A 22,007-nucleotide genomic window follows, 5' to 3' on the forward strand; every position below is an offset into this window, starting at 1 on the left:
GATACTCTTGAAGCTGTGGCGCATGCCTTTAATCCCAGCACTTGGGAGGCAGAGGCAGGTGGATCTCTGAGTTCAAGGCCAGCCTGGTTACTAGATGAGTTCTAGGACAGCCAAAGCCACACAAAGAGAAACACTGTCTCAAATCTATACTCTTTAAACATCATCGTCACTATTACTCTTATGTGTGCACACACATGGAAGTCAGGGGACAACTATATGGAGTGTGTTCTCCCCTTCTGCCTTTATGTGAATGAATTTCAGTGAGTGCACTCATCAGGCCTGAGTGACAAGTGCTTACATTGAGCTCTCTCATTCATTCATGTTTCATAGTTCTTAAATATACACAAGAGAATATTTAATTTATCGAAGCAAAGTACCATAGCTTCTTAGAGTATCATCTCTTCAGGCATCTCCTTGGCAACGGCTGCTCATTCTCTTGTTGTTTGCCATTTCACTAGTTATTTGTGAGTTCAAAGGCCATGTTTCAACAACTAGTATAATGAAAAAACACACAGATAGAAAAGTCACATCTATGAATGTAGTATCTGTATCTCTTCTCTGTGTTTTGGATGAGCTACATTTTTCTTATTTCTTTTTTTTTTTTTTTTTGTTGTTGTTGTTGTTGTTGTTGTTTTTCCCCAGACAGGGTTTTGCTCTGAAGCTGTGGCTATCCTAGAACTCATACTGTAGACCAGGCTGGTCTTTAACTCAGAGATCTGCCAGCCTCAACCTCCAGAGAGCTGAGATTAAAGGCATGTGCCACCACTATAGAGTGCACAGTTGTCTTTTCTAAAGAAATTGAATTAAATGATCTCTTTTGTCTGTTTATTCCCTCACCCTAACCCCACCAGTACCATATTATTTTGTTGAGCATTCTTTCCTTCAGGTATTTAAATCCTCAATTTTAAGAGTTAAAACTTTCTATTAAGCATGTTTAATAGAAATTTTCAGTCTCTTCTGTTGATAACACTTAATTGAACTTTTGTCATTCCATATCAGATATGTGGCTTGTCCTCCCTTTAAAAAAATGTTGTATAAACTCCAAGTTAATTCATGATGATTGCATACCATCTTCACTACAACAAATGTGTGGTTGATACCAATGTATGCAAAGTAATATATTGGTAATTTCCTTATTTCAAGTAGTTATGTTACCAACAAGACAGGATGATAGTAGGTATGCCCTGTTTCTATCCAAATTTAAGAGCAACACAATCAGTGCACTGTAGGTATAAGCAGAGAGTCCTGGGAATCAGACTACAGTGGACAGGACCAGAAAGCATTGGCCTCATGGAGTAGCAAACTAGATGCCTACAAGAAGTTGGAAATGACTGAAATATAAGTGAGTTAGAGCAGCAGCTTTTATTTTAATAGAGAGAACCCGTGGAGCAGAAAGCCTAGGGAAACTCTTAAGTTATTTGAATTTATATAGAAAAAGCAGACAGTGCCCTGAGCATGAAGAAATGTTAGGTTCCTTTAAAGGCCATAGGAAGTGCTCCAGGCACTTTTAAACAGAGAATAACACCATCAAAAGTATTTCATGCTATCTCCAAACTCAGTTGAATTAAAGCAATCGTTTATTAATCAGAACACTGAGAAAATTCGTTTGAAGTAAAACTTGAAGTTCTGTTTCCCCCCCAGTAGTTGTGTTTTCTGATTTCTGTATCTTGGAATATTAAAGTTAACTACACTAATATATAAACTTTCATAAGCCTTTTGCTAGAAGAGATTGCTTCCTTTGGTCCCATTGTCTTTGCTGGAGCCAATCTTTATTCTGCACTGTTCTCACCCTCTCTCATTGGCCACCCATGGGAAAGCATGCCTTTCCTGAAAAGGGAATCTAGAACTGTGATATGCATATGGCTTGATGTGTCCGGAGACATGCTCCAGGTAGTGTTTTGCATGTGGAAGCTGATCAAAGTACACCTCTTCCCTTTGGGTACATTTTATGGTCTGTGGCCTGAATTGTGTTTGGAGGCTGAATCCCTCTGTGCTAGCTCTGAGCCCTCAGGAGGAAGCTGTGCAGCAGCCAACTGTGGAGCCATCAAGCTGTGCTGGAACCTCTGCTTCCACTGAGTGTACTGAGGGCCAACTGGTATTTAGTGGGAGTCACTTTTTCAGAGAGTAACAATCAGGCTTTTGCTTTATGATATGAATAGCAATTAACTTGCAGTGTAAATGGGCATAATTATGACCTTTCCCACTCTTTTAAGTTAGAAGAAATTGAATTAGGCTTTTAAAAAAATGTCTAAAGTGGAAAGTATCTAATTTCCAAGTTTAATGTTTGTAGTTCTGGGTCAGTAGTTGACAAATGATAAAAGTTGTTCATGAGTGATCTTGTCAGTGGGTGATTTTTCAGATGTTCATAGTTTAAAAAGAAATCGATTGCTTTGTTCATTTGTGAATCATACCACTTTAAACTGTCCGTATTAAAGTCAGTATTTCTGATATTCCCATTGATGAGTCGGAGGCAGGACAGTAGTGCTTTTGGACAGAATCATTTCAGATGGGCTTCTGTAGAATGCAATAATGTTTTAAGATATTAAGCTTCATGTTTAATGAAATACCAGTTCTTATCCCAAAGATATTAGAAGTTCCTTTTAATTTTGTGTATTTTGATGAACTTGTTTTGGTAGCATACTCTTAGTATACATGGTACTCATCCCTGCATCTTTAATGTGTAATTAGTTTTAGCTCATGATGAAGAAATGAATTTTTAATTACAAACAATATAGTGCATTTCAGAGTACTCCAACTTTGAGACCTAATTGCTTTGGTAAGCTTGTTTTGTTTTTTGTTTTCTCTGTCCAGTGTAGTCTCATTTGTGAAGAGCACTTTGGGAATGCCATTGGCTAGAGGGTTTCTCTGCCTGCTGCTTCTCACTCCCTCCTTCCCTCAAGGAGTCTCAGTATTGCTTGTCTTGGTTTATTATATCACTTGTAGGCTTGTGAGAACTTCCAGAATAAACCTGAGTTTTAAATTGCTATCTTGGAGCAGATTGGTATTCAGTTTTTGTACTCCCTGTATCATCTTTAAATATTTAAATTGCAGACGCTCTGGCTGCCTCTTAAATTAGATCCTTCGCTTAGTAGTTTTGACATTTCATAACCTTGTTCCTCAGGCATTAAATATTCACCTGTTTAAATGGCAGTGAAAATTTAAAATACAAACCCATATATTATGACTGTAGATTGGGGATCATCTCTCAATTACTGAATGAAAAAGCTATTGGCCCCACCAGGACACATACTACAGATTCATTATATTGAAGTATTCATACAGAATTCCTCATGTAAAGAAAACCCTCTTGAGTCTTCTCTGAGGGAATTCAGTTATAAAGACCCACAAGGGTATTTAACACTTTGAAGATGTGTTCCCACATCTTCAGTCCCAGTGTGGTTTTGTAGGTGAGTATTGATGCAAGGAATCCATAGAACTCCAGTTTCACAGCAAAATCAGAGTGGTGACCATTGCTGATAATTACTAGGAAAGTAGAGGAAAGGGAGGCTGCTTTAATTCTAAGAAACTTACAGATGTAGGATTCAACCTGATTTGTTATAGGAAAAGGGTCAGCCCAAGTGCCCCTTGTTACACTTCCTGGAAATTCCTAGGGGTAGTGTTCTTTATTTGTATAGATTACAGCGTAATAAAACGTATTTTAATTATGATAAGCAGTTTCTACAGTTAATCTCAACTAGGTACCACTATTTTTAAGGAAAGCTACTTTGAAATACATTAATGCATGTGACATAAAAATAGCTGGTTTAGTGACATCTTTTCTGCTGTCTTTGCTTAGTTTGTATGTGTGCTTTAAGAAACAGGCTAGAGTTACTTAAAAATTCTGAACTCTTACAATATCTTAACTGACAAGCTAGTTCCCATAGTGTGATACTGTGGAAAGCAAGCTGGACCAGGAGAAAAAGGCAGGGAGCCAGGGAGATCAGTTGGTGAATCTAGAACTCAGCACCAGCTGTACATGACCTTAGGTATGGGATTCATCTCATCTTTACCTATTCTGTTGGCCATAATCTGTTCTTTTATTTGTGTGTCCTGCCTGCCTTACAAGATAGACATAGGCACAGAACAAGAACTATTTGATAATGCTTTACAACTGGTAAAACCCAATCAAACAAACAAAAGAACATTTAAGCCTGAATGTGACTATCGTTAAGCAGTGTTTGTTATCAGTTCTTTGACAGCATTATAGGAAACACCATTTTAACATGACTAGGAGATAAAGAAATAATGTGAATTTAAGTTTGTGTATTAAGCCTGGTATGGATGTTCAAACCTCTCAAACCAAACATCCACAAGGCTGAGACAAGGAGGATTGTCTTAAGTCTGATGTGAGCCTGGACTATATAGTGAGTTCCAGGTCAACCTGAGCTAAAGAGTGAAATCTTATCTCGAAAGCCAAACCAAACAATGGCAAAAGCAAGCAAGCACACAAAAGAATGGATATTGAGGGGAGGGCTGCTGATCCCAGTATGCTTTCAGTTTTTACATAATGACTAAATATAAGCCCTTTATTCTAAATATACTTCAGGATAACTTAAAACACCTCACCCACACATGTCTGAAATGTACAAAGCAGTGAATGTCACTGCATGAGTAAATGACTCTGGAAAGCTGAGATGGACTTGGTTACTCTAAACTTGATTATGTAGGTCTTTCTGGACATACTTGGATGCACATAGAGGTGATTAATATTTATAATACAGCCACCCTAATTTCTAGACACTTAAAAATGCCATTCATGCTAAAAGATACTTATTTATTCCTAAGAACTACTTTTAAAAGGTAAAATTGTGTGGTTTATGCGGTGCAGTAAGATCAGGAACCTTGTCTCAAGTTAACAGGCTAATAAAGTGAACCTAGTTTTGAACCCAGGCTCCCTGATTGGAGAATTATCACTTTTTATCACTGTGACACTCCCAGCCTTATGCTAAGCTGGAGCCTCCTGCCTGTCTCTCCTTGCTTTATAACTCACTGAGAAGGCATAAATGTTTATGCTTGCCCTGTAGCCCATGGTGAGTGGCTCTCTCACAAAGAGAGCACTTCAGTCACATAGTCTAGAGCAAAGTGACTGCTGACTGGCTCCCTGCTACAGAAATAAAGCCATGAAATCCTCAATATGGAAATGGGCCAAGTGCTGGATTGTGTAGCTTCCTTAGATGATTGCAAATCAGTCTAGAAAAGAGCCTTGGGTATTCATGTATTCTCACCACTAGATTCAAACATGCCTCAGAGTCTATGGTGTCATAGGTACAGAAGTCCCAAGGTTAGATTTTTGATTACTTGAAGTTTTCCTCCTTTTTTATTTTGTATTTATAAGTCTTCATTACAATGTAGCTAGGTATATAGAGAAAAAATGTATGTGAATGTTTTCTTTTCACTACTGTCCCAGATTCCTTTATAGAGGACAGGACAGTGTAATGTGACTTTCAAATAAGAACTTGGAGCAGCATCTGTGTTTCCAGTTGTTAGCGAGCAAACTGATTGAATAAAAGCAGGAGTATTATAAGCCCTGTTGGGGCAAGGGTAAAAGATACCAAGAACTTCATAAATTAATATAAAAGATGGCCAGGGTTTGCTTTTTATTTTATTTCCTACAAGTATTATTAAAAAGTAATAAAAATCTGCAGGCATAAACCAAAAAGAAAGTGGTTGATGCTTTTTTTAAATACAAGTTTTGATTAAAAAAAGATTCTAAATTGTTGTAGTAAACCTGATTAAAGGTGGTTACTACTAGATAACGTGACTAGGCTGAGGTAATCACATTATGCTAGTCTTATCAGGTCAGTCCCAGAGTTGGAAGTTTTGGTTACTTTCAATAAATACGTAGAAGACAGGCTGGTGTCCATGCAGTTTGGCCAGTTCTGAAGAGATCACGGGTAAACCAAAAAAAGAGCATGATTGGAAACCACTTAGACCCACAGCTGTCTAAATAATGTTTATATGATACGGGCAAAGCAGGTGTGAATTTCAGGTCCGATGAGATGATGGACTGCATCACAAATGCTCTGGTCCAGGTTGTTGTGGATTCATGTGATCATTAAGGTACTGGATAGGCTTTGTTTATTACATATTTTTGTTTTGGCCACATGCTAGTTGTTGGCTAAACACCGAGGATCCAGTGATGAGCAAGACTTGAATAGTGAGGATGATAAACTAATACAGATGTTTTGTCTGCCATCTTGTACAATTTTGGATTCTTGCATTAAAAGACTTCTTCAGGTGTCAGGGTGGGAGAAAGATTGTAGGAGCCTGAGGAGATGAATAACTTCAAAGAAACAGTGTTTTCCATCTACCACAGGGTGATAACAGATCCAAATCACAGATCATAGACACTGCAGCAGCATACACAAGACTCTCACGTGTTCAAGCTAGACAAAATCCCAACATGGAGAAAAAGAAATAAGCACAAAGTACCACCTCCAACCAAGAGCAACAGGAAAATCCTTTTTATACAGTGGAGTGGCACTGGGTATAGCAGCCACACTCCAGGGCAGGCTTGGAAGTATTGGCCAACACAAAAAGGACTCTTTATATTTGTGGGCTTTTTTGTTTGTTTGTGTGCTAGATTTTGTTTGTTTGTGTGCTAGATTTTGTTTTGTTTTGAGAGAGAGAAAGAACTTGAAGTTGGGTGAGTAGGGAGAGGGGATATGGGAAGAATTGGGAGAGGGGAAAGAATATGATGAAAATATATGATATGAAAACTTAAAAAATAAAGTTAAAGGAGACTTTTTGAAAGCATTAAGTAGCAGATGAAGACAGTGAAACATTTAGGGTATAAAAGAGAAGGTTATGAAAACTTGTGGATGAGAAGACTATGAACTGTGACTCCTTCCTGTATGTAAATCTCAGGCTCATGAGAGAATGGCATTGGCATAAATGATAAGAATTCCTTCCCTCATAAGAGCTACACGTTGTTAAATTGATGCCACTATCTCCAGAGATGAAGAGGATAGAGAACAAGTGATAAAAATGTATTCAATGAGTTAAAAATATGTACACTTGGAGTGATTGCTCCCAAATCTCTTGCCTCTCCATTGCCCCAACTGAGGACAACTTACTTCTGTTAGTATGCTTTGTGTGCGTGCCACTGATCTGGCTCAAGACCTGACAGGGGCCATATGAGTGGATCTTCTCTTCTTCTCACACAGAGAAATGGCATTCCTCCTTTGCTGAATCCCAACCCTCAGTGAATCAACAGCACCCACTTATGTTAAGGCAGTGCTTGCTCTCTGTCCCTTATGGAGCAGTTGTGGAAGTTTCTGAAAGGAGTGAGTATACCAGTGTGCTTAACCTTATTCCCCTTTTCAGGTTTCCTATGCTCGCCCAAGTTCTGCTTCTATCAGAGATGCAAACTTATATGTCAGTGGGCTTCCAAAAACCATGACCCAGAAGGAGCTGGAGCAGCTGTTTTCACAGTATGGGCGCATCATTACTTCTCGAATTCTTGTCGACCAGGTCACTGGTAAGTAAGCAGTGGTTCTGGACAGTCTTGTGCACCCCAACGGGCAGATTGTGAAATATTCTGCCTCCTCACACAGCAGTCTTGCCTCTAGAACACATCAAAGGTATATGTGGGCCAGAAAATGCAATTTTCTGCTAGAATTGTTCATAAATATGCATGGACAGAAATAGATTGTGGAGTGGAGTGAGCGAGCTTGAGTCATTTCCACCCCGAAGGTGCAGGTTTGAAGCCTGTTTCATGGCTTGTAATAAATTTATAGATGCTATAATCTTCATTTTCAAGCCTCTATGTGAAAAAAGTCCCTATCCCCCTTATAAACAATCTTATTTTTGTGAAAAGCAAAATTTACTGCAGCAGTATGCAGCTGGTTCTCTGAGCAAGGATGAGGCTGAATCCACTCTGGTAATTGCTGTGAAGGCAGTTTTCCAGGGCTCTGCTGTGCCGTAGAGGCATACGTAAGGGCATGAAATCTTGAGTGGTAGCAATTTGTTTTATGCTTAATGTAACTTTTGACCAAATGAAATGAGAATAAGATGTTCATTAGAACTTTGAAAATAAGGACCATTTTTGCCAACACTGTTAGCTAATAGAAAGCTGGTGATATGGATTAGATTGCAGATTTTTAAAATAAGATACACATAGATTTTTTTCTATTATAAAAGCAGTTCTTGTCGTTTTCAGAACATTTTAAAACTGAAGAAACATGTAATGCAGGGAGCAGAAAGTTACCTGGGGTGCCTTATTTCCAAGCTATCCATATTGCAATATCCTGTATTACAATGTGTGAGTTTTTATTGTAAAGAAAGGAACAGATTAACTCTAGAATAAAACCAGGCCACATTTTTAATCTTCAAGTGGAGATCAGTTCAGTTGTTGTGAATTTGAGCAGAGCAGTGTAGGCTTTTCCATTCTGTGCTGCTAATTGCCTTCACAGGAAGTGCTTTTCATAGACTTCTGGAGAGAGAAGCGGCAGTGTATACACTTCCTGGGGGAGTGGCCTGTAGATTGTGCTGCTGTGAGAAAGTCTGAGAGCATATAAGACTGCATGTGCTGCAGTAACTATCCCGTAATCCTCCTGACACATTCTGCACACTGGTGTATTGCACACACTGTTTATTAATAGGGCAAAATAGAAACCCAAACGTAACAAATCAAACAGAATTTATTCTAAGCAACAGAATTAGCTTTTTGTTCATAGCATTAAATTTTTTAAGAATTTGGTTCTTAATGAGAAATTGGTGGATTGAGAGTAGACTTCATATGTAACAGGAAAATCGTGTCTCTTCCCATTAATGATTGCCCTTCCAGAGAGTGAAGGGTGATGGGTGAACATACTTAGTATTTCCTGAGTGTGGCCTATCAACAGCCTGTTGGAACTGTGCTAGAACGACAAATTCTGGGGTCCTATCCCCAATGTACTCAATCCTGAGGATAGACATTTTACACCTTCCAGTCCCTTCACAAGCCCCCACACACCTTAAGTAGCCTCACCTGTGTGGATGCCATTTTTAAACCTGTGCTTTCCTAATGGAGTAGCCAAGAATTTTGGTATTTTATTTTCCCTTGCTCTGTGTGTACATGTTTGTTTTGTTACCACCCCCCCCCTTTCTTTTTTCCTTTTCTTCTTCTTTTTTTGAAACTCAAAATCTCACTCCATGACCAACCTGCCAAGCTGGCATCTCACATTTGTAGCAAACTTCTTCCGCCTGCTGAGTGATAGAATTATTCGAACTCCAATGTTCGTTATTGATAGGAGCTTGTAGATAGAAGAAAGGGAAAGAACTGACTACAAGTCAGTTTTTTATACTTACAACTTCCAAGAAAAAAGTGGAAAAAAGTGAAGCTCAGCAGCTTTGGTATTCAGCCTTCAGGTGTTAACTGTGTACGGTGTATGTAGCTGAAGTAGAGAAGGTGAAGTGACAGCATATCAGATGATCTTTTTGAGAGGATGCTCTATGTTATGATGGTCTAGGTCTCCTCAGCAGCCCCTCCTTTCTTCATTGGTCCACTTTGAATTATCTATACTTTCCTACCTACTAGTCCAAAACGTGGTCCTGTGAGGACCTGGCTGGTTGCCCAGAAGGCATTTCTCCATGGCTGCCTACCTTGTGTTGACCAGCTGTGATGATCTACTCACCTGCCTGTGCCAATTACAAGCAATGAATTGAGATCCATGGTGCTGTTTCAAATCGTAAACTGGAAAGGCTTTGTTCATGCCCTGTTTGCCATTGTTGTCAAAGAACAGAGAATAGCCTTCCATACTTAAGAGGAATGTTGGAGGCACTAGGAAGCTTATAGTTCTACTGATTTAACTTTAGTCCATGCTGCATTTCTTCTGTAAGATAGCTAAAGGGAGGAACAGGAGAACTTCAAAGACCATGAAGACCCTCTTCAGATTCTGCTTTTTTGAGAGACCTTCATGCTATATGATATAATTTTGACTAAAGTATTACTTAGAATTTTATTTGAGATATATATGCTCTCTAGTGTTTTTGGCAAATGCCTATTTTTATTCTTATTCCAAGGAAGGGGCTGCCTGTACGATAGCATGATTCCATAAGTGGTACTTGGGCATCCAGTTAGTGCTAAAGTGCCCAGGAGGCAGGGAGGAATGTAGGGCAGAAAGCATGGGCTTATGTACTCTGTACTTTATTGGTTTCTTGACAAGCACATGATAGATAGGGAGACCTCACATTGTATAGGTTATTTCGTGCATTTTTAAAAGGTGGAAAATTGAGACTCTAAGTTGAATTGCTAAGGTAAAGTTTTCTTCCTGATGTGATTTTTGTGGCAAATGTTGTATTTGGGTGAAAAGATGTTAATGAGAAGGAAAAATTAATTTATCCTTTCTTCTCTTCTTCCCCTCTCCTACTCCCTCTTTCCCAAATCTTTACTTAAATCTACCTTAGGCATATCAAGGGGTGTAGGGTTTATTCGATTTGACAAGCGGATTGAGGCAGAAGAAGCTATCAAAGGCCTAAATGGCCAGAAACCTCCTGGTGCCACAGAGCCAATCACTGTAAAGTTTGCTAATAATCCAAGCCAAAAAACCAATCAGGCCATCCTTTCCCAGCTGTACCAGTCTCCAAACAGAAGGTACCCAGGACCGCTAGCTCAGCAGGCACAGCGTTTTAGGTAAGTCTGGTCTAGTTCTTGTGCCCAGCTACTAAACTGGAGGAGAATGTGCAGGTTTATTGTCAAGTAATTGTATCAATAAGATCTGTGCTTTGAGTTTGTCTTTACTGGTGTTTTGTTTTCTTTCTTTCTTTCTTTCTTTCTTTCTTTCTTTCTTTCTTTCTTTTCTTTCTTCTTTTTCTTTAATGGGCACAGAGAAAACATACTTGGGGAAAGAGCAACTTTTGTAGTTATTGAAAGCGAGGGCAATTAACTGTTAAGAGCAGTTCTCCTCCAGGAGCGATTCTGCCTCCAAGAGACATTTGGCAAAGTGTAGAGTCATTTGTGATGGCATAATTTGAGTGGAGATGTGACTCACATCCAGTGGGTAGAGTCCATGGATGCTGTTAAGCATCCTGAGGCTTACAGGAAACCCAGCAGCCACAGGTTACTGGGCCCAAAGAACAATTCGAGAAAAAAACAGGCCTGCAGACTGAGGTCTGATGTGCTATTTTCTTTTTATTACTCTTTTCTTGCAAAGAATTTATTTTTGTGTTTGAGCTATCAAGTCGAGCTCTTTCAGTTAGCTTTGTTTTAGAATATAGGCATCGTTAAAGATATATGACTGATATAAATGCCTTGAGTTTCTTCAAGTGGGTCCCTGTCTCCCTTTGTTGTATCTTACAGTTTAGAGGTTGACAAACTTTAGATCTCATGGTTCAGAGAGGAAATCTATTAAAATTTCTGGGCCATGGTTTTTGCAACTGTGTCTCTTCCTCCTTTCCCTTCTTACCGTCTCCCCCCTCCCCATCCTCCTCCTCTTCCTCCTTCTTTTTCTTCTTCTTTTTTCTTCTTTTTTTCTTTCTTTTCAGCTTTTTAAAAATTTAAAAGTCATTAGCTGCTGTGTCATACTGAAAGTAGTGTCAGTCTGGATCCTGCCTCTGGGTGGTAATTCACTGATGCATCAGCCCAAACCTAAAGTCACCATGTGACTGACGGGCATAAGTAGCCCAAGTTCTCAGGTTATCTAGTTGTTGAATAAACAAGCAGACCGGGAGGCATTCAGAGCATACGTATGGACTTTGTGTGAAAAAAAGAGTGACTTGAGGTTCAGTTAGGAACATTGAATGTCTGGTTTTATGAACAAGTTACTCAGTTTCTATTTACCACTCAGCCACATGGTATGATATAGCATATTGTCTCTAACTCCTAAGCTAATTTTTTATATATAAATCTATATTTTTAGATTCTATATAGATTTATATACATATAAATCTATATTCTTTCTTTTCTGAATAATTACCAAAACACATAATCATAAACTTAGTAAACTAGGGGAATTAACTTATATATTTTCTAGGCTTGGTCACGTACATTTCCCCCCATTGGTATAATAAAGTATAGAAAAGAGAAGAAAATTTTTAAAAAATCAACTTAAAATTTCTCCTTGTAAAAGCAGTTAAGTATTTTACTTAGGTGTGAAAAGAAGTTTCTGTTAATGCCAGGTTGAATACCTACTTAAGCTGGCACTGACTGAGAGAATGATCCCATTGTCAAAGACCATACTGATGAAGATGACCAGCTCCCTGGTTCATTGAGTTCAGCTGCTGTAATTTTGAGAGAAAAAAACATTGAGGAAAACAAAATGTGTATCACTTTTGACTTTGGTGACAAGTAGTGGCAACTGAATATGAGGCAAGGGTCATGAGCTACTTGATTATTTCCTTCTGCAGAAAAAAGTCTCAGAGTACCCCTTTTCAGTGCTGCATGCGTGCCCTCGCTGATGCTTCTTTTTCTAACTCTATTCACTTGTTGCTGTTTCTGAATATAGTACAGTTGAACCCCAGTGACTTTGAGCTGTGTTTCCTAGTCATCCTGCCTAGTTAGCTTTAGTTAGCTGTTAGAAGAAAGCTGTACTGCCTTGAATTGTTGCGTTAGGGTTTTCAATGAAAGCTGTATTGTTGTTTGCTGGTTGCTATTTATTAGAAAAGTGCTCTTAGATTCTCAAGACTATGTCAGAGGACGCATAGGCAGCATTAAGAGTCCTGGTCTCTGGGCAGCATGTACTGGATATTGGGTACCACAGCATCTCACTCAATCTTCTCTCCCCCTTTCATGCCTTTATTTTAGATAAGGTCAAGTTTTCCAAGGTTGTTACCACGATTTACCAGAAGATAAACCTTTTATCTTCTGTCCATCCTATATTACAGAAAGTATTAATAGTATGTATTGTCATTACTTCCGAGATTCTTTGGCCTTTACAGAGAGACGAAAACACTGTAGAAGAAGGGCATAAGGAACATTAGTTGAAAGGAAAACCCAGCATTAGTGAGGATGATTACTGCATGTGGAGGTTTGATCTTGGAGTCCCAGCTACTCTGGCTGCTGAGGCAGGAAGATCAGTTAAATTTCCTGCCTGGATTGTGAAGTGCTCTTCTTATTACACTAGGTTTGACATCAAGTAGCCCCTGAGATATAGCTGCTACCAGCTTGCCTGATGAAGGCTAAAGGAAGCAATCAGTTTCCCAGTAGGGAAGACTTTTCTTTCCTAGGATTCATAAGTGTTCTCTCTCTCACTTCAATCCTCAGCCCCACCTCTGCTTTGTTTAAGGGTAAAATGTGAATTACTGTGTGCTAGGGAATGTGTGTGATCTAGACTAAAAATGAGAGAAATGAATCTTCATTTTTACAGTGCAAATATGTCTTAATGTGTGACTAGTACTTTTTAAAAGTATTTTTAATTTGGCAGTCAATTACCTTGAATTTCTTCTCATTTTATTGAATAAAAGTTGATCTTTGAGCTTATAAGACACTTGAGATAAGGACTTGAAAGTTTTGTTGGCATCTTGCTCTTTTCTGTAGTTGAGGTATTAATTCCTCAACAATTATTTATTCGTAGTATTTATGTTTTAATGCCTTTGCTTTGAGTTTGCCACTTCCCAGCATGAATTTTAGAAAGTTCATTGTATTATTTTATGTTTATGGTGGTACCTTGGCAGCTGAGAGAGACAGAAGAATACAAGTTATAATAATGATGGAAGGACTTTCAGTATTCTTGAAGATTAAAAAGTAAAATAAAATTTCATATAATAAGGATTAACTTTAAAAGTGGGCTTATGAGGTTTATGGCTCAATCTTTATTGATAATTAGAATTATTTAAGCATGAACACTGCTAATCTGATGGACTAGTCAAAGTGTTTATAGTATACAAAGTAAGTCAGAATATTTATTTGGATGAAGGATATAATTTCAGTCCTCTAGGCATATTCTTAGTATAGGATATCCAAATTAAACTGTAAACCAAATTTCTCATTTATGTATGTGAAGTAGATTTAACTTTATTGAATATAACCTAGGCAATGGCTATGTGTCTGCTTCTGTGAGTCTTTGTGCATTTTTAAAGAGCCTCTGCAATTAGCATGGGTTGAGTTTCAGGGATGTTGCTAGTTGCGTTGGCGTGGTTTCATGTTGGAAGGCACAGATACCAAGCCTCATCAATACTTGTCCTCATTCATAGAAGATGTGATTGGATAAGGGAACATTGATGAGCTTATATTGGTTAACTTTAAGTTAACTGTTGCTCAGTGCTTTGGAGAGGTTTGTTAATTTTTCTATAGTGCGCAAAATTATGTTTTCTTATTTGTTGTCTTTTTTACATATTATGTCTGACTTTAATTGATTTTTTTAAATTCCTCTTCCCATATAGATTGCCCCCTAATCTATCAGCTGAACAGCTTGAAAACTAGGCATATATTTTAGTTTCCTGCAGTATTCCTAAACATCCTGCTTTGAAATGAAAGTGTTCTAGCTGATAGAACATTCTATTGAAAATTCTGCATAGTAATAGTCTGAGTTACATTATCCTGGTGATAGGAAACATTACCAAATGTCTTTGCTGTGCATTTGTGGTATATGCACATGGTTTGTGCCTCTATAATCAGTGAACTTTAGACTCTGAATTCTAGTCAAGTATAAAAACATAGGATAAAGATAGAATATATACTCTATCAAATATAATAATATACTAATAATGTAAAGTATCTTCAGTACATAAGATTTTGGTTTAAGCAAGATTCATAAAATGTTAACATTTATCACTTTGAATGTTTTGACTTCATGTAAGATATGTTGAATTGACTTGGGTCTAGCTTCTTGATGTGGTTTCTGTGAGAATTAGAGGAAATAACTGGTTTGTTTTTTCTTAAATTCTCCACTGGATCATCGTCAACCCAGTTTCCCTTCTCTTGGGAATCTTTCTATAAGTAAAGGATGCCTTAATTGAAGCTAAGGTTTTCTATCTAACCTTTCAGATCCATGTAATATGATTCTTGTGATTTAGATAATATCCCAGCTAAAGCTTGGGTGGGAGCCGACATTGGTCAGCCTCTCAGGAAGGCTCAGACTTCCTCAGGACAGCATGTGATACGGTAGAGTGCATGCAGATACTGCTACAGTCCAGAAGTTAAATATAATTTAAGAACATTCTGGCTTTAAATAACACAATAACATTTACTCCCCCGGGGGAGCACATTATCTGCATGTTGTCCCAAGTTACTGCAGAGAGAGGCTGCTAGCCTGTGCTCCTCTTGAATGTACTGATTTTCAGTTTTAGGTGATCATGTATAAAAGTTGTCCTGAAGCTATGGGACATGGAGTGAGGTGTGAATGGCTCTGGCAGGGGTAGTATGACATTGTCTCCTATAGCTACAGTTTACAATTTGCTGCCTGCTGATGGACAAAGGTGCTTTATGTCCATCTGAAGTACCCACTAGCTTCTTTAAATCCCAATGGGACACATAAATGTGTGGCAGCATGGCCAGCTGCCATGCCTGGACTATTTCCTGGGGCAGTATTCCACTCCCTTGCTGATGAGGGAGGACAAAAGGAGAGGTGTAGAAAACTTGGTTTAAATCCTCAGGGACTGAATTTTCCCTAAGATTGGGAGATGACTGAGGGTCAGGGGACCATATAAGACTCTACAGCTGGGACAGTTCCAAGGCCCACTGAAGGTCTTCAGAAGCCTAGTTGCAAAAGTCCCAGATGCCCTAATGACTGTAAGATGGGATAGAACTGAGAATTCCCTTGGTGCTTATAACTCACTTCCTTGGCAGGGTTGGTTTCCATTCTATCTTAAAAACACATTTTAAGGAAATTCTATGTCTGGAGTTTCATTGCTCTCTTAAGTGGATAGAGGGAAATGCAACTTCTGAATTTCGTCCTTTAACCACTTTGAACAGAGACTTCAATATGTTCATGTGTCCCACAGGTGCTGTTTGTCAAATGCATTCCATAGCTATCATTTCAGTAATTTGATGAAATTTTCTGTATCAGGTCACTTTTTGATTGGTGTTGCGAATTTGTGTTCATTTTTTCCTGATGTTTGTAACCTTGTTTTTGTATATAAAGGCATGGCATCTTTACTCATCTTCACTCTGCAGAACAGAGTCCCCTGACATTCTGTACTCTTTGCACCTGCTATGTGCTTTGTGTGTGCAAATATTCTCACCCAGTCAGCCTTCTGGGTAGTTTTCATCCTACATTAAGTGGTAGATGATGATTTTGGTAACCTTTGCTTTTACATAATCACCAGGTATGTGTTATAAAGCTGCAGTGACTGGGCCAGTGGGTCTGTGCTAAGGGCTGCCTTTGAGAAGATCGTGGAATGATAGGCGCAGACCCACATAGATGAAGGAAGACCTAGTATCACTGTGATTTGTTCTCTTGCCTTACGCTTTGCATGAGAGCAACTCAACACTTTTCATTTTTTCAAAACACATAAATGCCCAGTGGAGACTAAGATTAGGGACATGCAGGGACAGCTTTTTTCCATATCTGAAAGGCCAGAAGGAATACTTTGGCCTTTATAAATTGAGAGGAGTTGCTTTTCTTATGTGTTCTTCTCTGTGTTTGAATTTGACACAAAAAGCTGATACCCACCCGCTTCCCAAACTACTTAGCTTTTCACAGGTAATAAAAGACAAAATAATTGTACCTCACCTTTGACCTGGAGTTAAGGAGAGTAGGGAGCATTGCAGTTGGGTAGGTTATATAGCTATGCGTTACTCACGTGTAATTTATTGGTAGATGCTAGAAACTTAAGACACCCATAATAGTATTTTTGACACTGATATGACAGAATGGCCCAAATTCTATACAGCCCAGTTTGTTCATAAACAGTGTTATTGTACATCTTTGTAAATCTACATCTTTGATTTTAAAAGATCCAAACTCCTCTGAAGAACTAGCTCTGTGGGCTTAGGTTAGCTGCTTAATCCTGTGTGCTTCAGTGGCCCCAGGAGCCAGTGGAATTCTAAAAAGGAAAAGTGGGCTTTTGTAAAAGTGCTGGTCAGTTCCAGTTTCATTTTTACAACTTGCCTGGTAGGAAGTCAGATGTCAGCTGCTCTGCTCCTTCACTTTCTGTTTCTGGCTGTTTCCTCAGATGACCATTGCTTTTTTCCTTTGCTGCACTGACCTCATAGAGATAGCCAGTGTTCTACAACAGTGGGTGCCCATTCTCTCAGGAATGGTAAAAGACCCAGTGTTTTGAAACAGCAATTTTTTTTTTTTTTTTTTTTTTTTTTTTTTTTTTTTTTTTTTGCACAATTATCCCCATGGAAGGTGGCAGTAATGAGCCTAGCTTTCATGAACTGAAAGGGGAAATTAAACACTGAAGTTTGCTAAATGTGTGTTTTGCAGGTTGGACAATCTGCTCAATATGGCTTATGGAGTGAAGAGGTAATGACATAGGTTCATGATACCCATAATCCCTTCCCACAATTGATTGATTTCTTTGATTTTGGGGAGCAATATTTCCACCCTCATAAATTTATATTGGGTTTTCTTTTGCATGAATAGCCTATTGTAAAGTTGCTTTTGAAGTGCATTGGGCTCGTGGAATATCTTTATACCACTGTATGCCACCCAGTCTTTTAAAAAGTCATTATTTCAGATTGCATTGCAACATTATAGCATGTTTCTGTTATGTGTTGGTTTTCTTCCCTCTCCATCCTCATGAAGCAGATTTTTAGATTTTTTTTTCTGCCATTGTTTAATTTGTTGTTTGGTGCAGCAGATAATGGTCATTTCATAATCTATCAGTACCTGGAGTGTTTGTCTGTTACTGCGAGCCACAGATAGAGCCTCAGTTGACACATCAAGTAGCTGTATACATCTGTTGGGAAAGTGGAATTGCTAAAATTTGGGAAAAGAGAAAAGAACTTAAACCCATTGCTATAACCAATCTATGTTCCGTGTATGTGTGTGTGTGTGTATGTCTGTTTCCTGTTTTGTTTAGTAGGTTTTCACCAATGACGATTGATGGAATGACCAGTCTGGCTGGAATAAATATTCCTGGGCACCCTGGAACAGGCTGGTGCATATTTGTGTACAACCTGGCACCTGATGCAGATGAAAGTATCCTGTGGCAAATGTTTGGGCCTTTTGGAGCTGTCACCAACGTGAAGGTCATCCGTGACTTTAACACCAATAAATGCAAAGGTTTTGGATTTGTGACTATGACAAACTATGATGAGGCTGCCATGGCGATAGCTAGCCTCAATGGATACCGTCTGGGAGACAGAGTACTGCAGGTCTCCTTTAAGACAAACAAAACGCACAAAGCCTAATGAGCTCTTGTCCTCAGTCCATTTATATATGAAAACTATACAACAAAAGCAAGTTAAGAGAAACTTTATACATTAGTAAATGTCTTTGTAAGTCAGTGTTGAGATGGGGATAAATGGCTACTTAGCATCCTGAGAAATATGTGAGATTTTTTATTGCTAGTATTTGAATTAAAACTTCTTAAATATCTTTTATGTTTGAATATGGACAAGAGGTACAGGGTTTTTACCTGTCACATTGCATTCTATTGCCTTCTTTGAAGAAGGTGGACCTTTTAAAGTGTTTCAGCTAAGGGAAGACATTTCTTTTCTTTTTACATAACTGCCTTGAACCTGTGAGTAAGTACTGAGGCTTTGTGTTGTAGCCCTTCAGTTGGTTGTCTTTCCCCACCTCCTTATCTTTCCTTCTCTTTCTCTTTCTTTTGTTTCTGTTTATTTTCTTTCCATTCTCTAATTAGCTTTGTGTTTGGTTTACATTTAAAGCATTGCTGTTATGTCTCAGAAAAGTATTTTGAAGTTTACATTTTTATTTATGAAGTTACAAACAGTATTTATTTTGTAATTCTGATTTGGGCTGGGGCAGGGGGGGCGACATTATAAACGCTTATTGTAAGAATACTGGAGAACTTTTCGTAAAGCAGTACCTTGCCAAAGAGATAAGAGCCTCTTTGATGTGGGTTTAAAAAAAGCATCTATTTTTATAAAAAAGAAAATTTGGAGAAACTTTTTACTGGTCCTGGAACAAATATTTTGACTTGAATACTTTGAGAAATCTCTTCATATGACACCTAGTGAGCTTTTAAAATTTACCAGGAAATTTGCAACGGTTGGAAAATTTAGAAAGATTTATGATGTAGAAAAATACTTTTGAGATCTTTGTATGAGAGGAATTGAGTCAGTGAGGGGACACTGCTGGTTTCATTTTCGTAATCACCAGTGGGGCGTCTGATCATCCTGGTTGTTATGTGATAGATGGCTCACATTGATTTGTGATTTTGAAACAAATAAAAAAAATTTACAAAAGAATATATAAGAGCAGGCAAGAAATTTAAATTACCAAGAGATGGGGGAAAATCTGTTCTTCCTAAAGAAATCCCTTCAGATAGAGCTCATGGTGTTTAGTGATGTACTTGCAGTATCGTTTGAAGAATTGTTTTGTCTTAAGGAAGATAAGATGTTGCACACGTTTGGATTGCAGCAAGTCAGCAAAGGCGACCTGAGTTGGATATATTTGAAGGTATTTTGAGAGTTACGTTTAAGGCTAACACCTGAGCTTTGTGTGATGTAAATAAGACCTTGTGTTTATGAACCTTTCAGCTAATTTTATTTTTTTCCCTTACATATCAAGTGATGTTCAGGTTTTGAATGTTTTGTATCAGTTTTTTTCTTTGTAAATGGCATTAACATTGTTACTTGAGGTCTTGCTTATTCACTTCTGTTGTCCTGAGGACTTGAATTTACAGTGCATCAGATTCGTTGGCTAATTCTGTCTGTAGATAGTCTAGCTTCAGCTGTTTATGGTGATGCTACATTTTCGTTTATAAATATGTTTGTGGTAAAAAAAAAAAAGAAAAATGAGTATAACCATAGGTTTTGAACAAATTTCCTTACATTTTTCATACAAAAATCATAAATATCTGTATGCTATTGAAATTTAACTTTGTATGATGCTTAAACCACTATTTGGGGAAATAATAAAATAAGTCTTTACCATGTATGAAAGAAATTTTAAAAAATACAAAATATTTTCTGATTAGCATCTAGCTTATAATAAATTTTCAAAAAAGCTGAAGGCAACTGTTGCCTTCATCAGGATGCACTGAGAACTATATAGTTACGTCCTGCGTTTTGTATAAACTGAGATGCTCATATGCTTCCCCTTAGAACAGGCAATGTGCTATGCATAACATAGTTGTACATTATCTTTGCAGTTGCTTTGAGTTTTATTTTTTATTATTTAAAATTGTAGTTATAAAAATTTTCAGTATAGTACAGTACATATACTGTGAGGCGCGTGCTAAAGTGAACAAGCGAGTTTTCATGCTGACCCACTCAATGCTATTCAGAACTCAATTGGCTTAGCACTCTCTCATATCCTTAGGTGCATTTAGATTGTCAGAGTTAACCTGCGTTAAAAAAAATAAAATAAAATACATGTATATATTTAAAAAAAAAAATAAGGTTTCCCTTGTGGGAAAACAGCAGCTACACGCTTCTTTCCTGTACTACTGTAGCAAACCAAGGCATTGATGAGAAGGCATGCAAATTGTGCTTCACTTTACAGTGTTTATCAGAGCACTTAATAAAATGTAAGGCTGGTATTTATTTGAAGTTGTACAGTATGACTTAATTCACATCTGTTGGAATAGAAAATATATTCTGTTGAGTATTTAAGAGGCTGTACATGTTTTCTTTTGTGTTTGGATTCTTTGTGCTTTTTCATGTTCGGTACATCAATAAACAAAGTTGAAGGGAAAGAACTGTGGTGTATCTTTAAACATATCTGGATTGTGGGGTACCTATGATCAGTCTAGTTCAAAAAAATAAAAATAAAAACCTTACTCTTTAATTAAAAGGGATGTTCTCAGAGCTCGAGTTGAAAGCTGTGCTATCTAAAGTAATCTAGAAGGCAAATTAACTGAAGGGAGAATGTGAAGGAAAGGAAAAAACAAAAAACAAAACACAACAACAGAACACCAAACCCCTAAAAAAAAAAAAAAACCCTCCAAAACTGTGACAGAATACAGGTGATTAGTTAACTTTCAAGTGCATTACTAGGTGACTCTTAAGGGAACATGTACTTTCATCAGCTAGTTGTGAAGTCTATTACTCCAACACCGTTTCACCCTCAAGCATTTACCGTGAGTGGGAATTGCACACCCTGTGACTTGAGCCAGTGCAGGAGCACTTGGGGAAAGCATCCTGTCAGTAAGACTGCGCTCACCAGAGATGGTGTTGTGTGACCCTTGTGTTGCATGGTTGCTACCTCATTAAGAGTTTCCTCTGGAACAGAAAACTCACTTTCTGTTAGGTTAACAAAATTGTGAACTGTGCCAGCTCCTTCCATGCTTCATTTACACATTTAATCACAACACATCCCCAGAAGGTAAATGGATGGAAAAACAGTTCTTGCTGTTCCTTTTGTCTATCTGTCTGTCTCTTTAAGACCTGTCTCACAACATAATTCTGGCTAGCCTGGAACTCACAGAGATTTACCAACCTCCTGAGTGTCAGGATTAAAGATGAGTACCACTGTGCCCAGCTTCTCTTGCTGTTCGTTTCTGTAAGAATTATACTTTTATAAAACTTCAGAAAGTATGTTGAAGGGATTTTTTGTTTGTTTGGTTTTTTTTAAGTGTGCTGGATGACTTTTTTGATTGCACCGATTTGTTGTATACATCTTGCTTTGGGTAAAAACCATCTTAAAAGTATTTGTTCTGAATCTATGACCTAATAGCCAGCAGTGTCTGAGTGGCAAGGCTCTTCCTCTTCCCATAGCCTGCTATTAAACTAAACTCTTCACTCTGCCAATTTGAATTTCATGTTTCTACTTTTGTGATGTTCCAACATGCTTCCCACCCTTCTCTCCTCTCACATCCTCAGTATTTTGACTGGTGTCTGTGTCAGTGGTTCTTTTGCATTTGAACAGATAGTAGGAGAAAAGAAACCTGTAGAGGAGGGTTGTGAAGCTACTGGTGTATTTGAAGAAGTTCCATTTCCCCTTCAGATTCCTTTGCCTTGTGTGTTTGCAAATCATTTGAATTGTACTGCAACTCACTGTGGAAGTGAC

At 38.1% G+C, this 22,007-nt stretch overlaps 1 protein-coding gene across 16 annotated transcripts in view; it reads left to right on the forward strand.

The window, feature by feature from the left end:
* Elavl2 (ELAV like RNA binding protein 2) overlaps positions 1-19,792 on the forward strand; it is a 125,193-nt gene extending 105,401 nt beyond the window's left edge. For 7 of the 16 annotated variants that reach the window (XM_034503312.2, XM_034503314.2, XM_076934671.1 and 4 more), the window contains 4 exons: positions 7,327-7,480; positions 10,390-10,615; positions 17,292-17,330; positions 17,890-19,792. In XM_034503312.2, the coding sequence (XP_034359203.1) occupies positions 7,327-7,480; positions 10,390-10,615; positions 17,292-17,330; positions 17,890-18,220 (750 nt within the window). In that variant the 3' untranslated portion in view covers positions 18,221-19,792. The remainder of the gene's footprint in view (positions 1-7,326; positions 7,481-10,389; positions 10,616-17,291; positions 17,331-17,889) is intronic. The other 9 variants (XM_034503313.2, XM_076934674.1, XM_034503315.2 and 6 more) reach the window with 3 other exon arrangements.
* The last annotated feature ends 2,215 nt before the right edge of the window (positions 19,793-22,007 follow it).

Source organism: Arvicanthis niloticus, chromosome 5 (assembly GCF_011762505.2).
Source record: "Arvicanthis niloticus isolate mArvNil1 chromosome 5, mArvNil1.pat.X, whole genome shotgun sequence".
NCBI lineage: Eukaryota > Metazoa > Chordata > Mammalia > Rodentia > Muridae > Arvicanthis > Arvicanthis niloticus.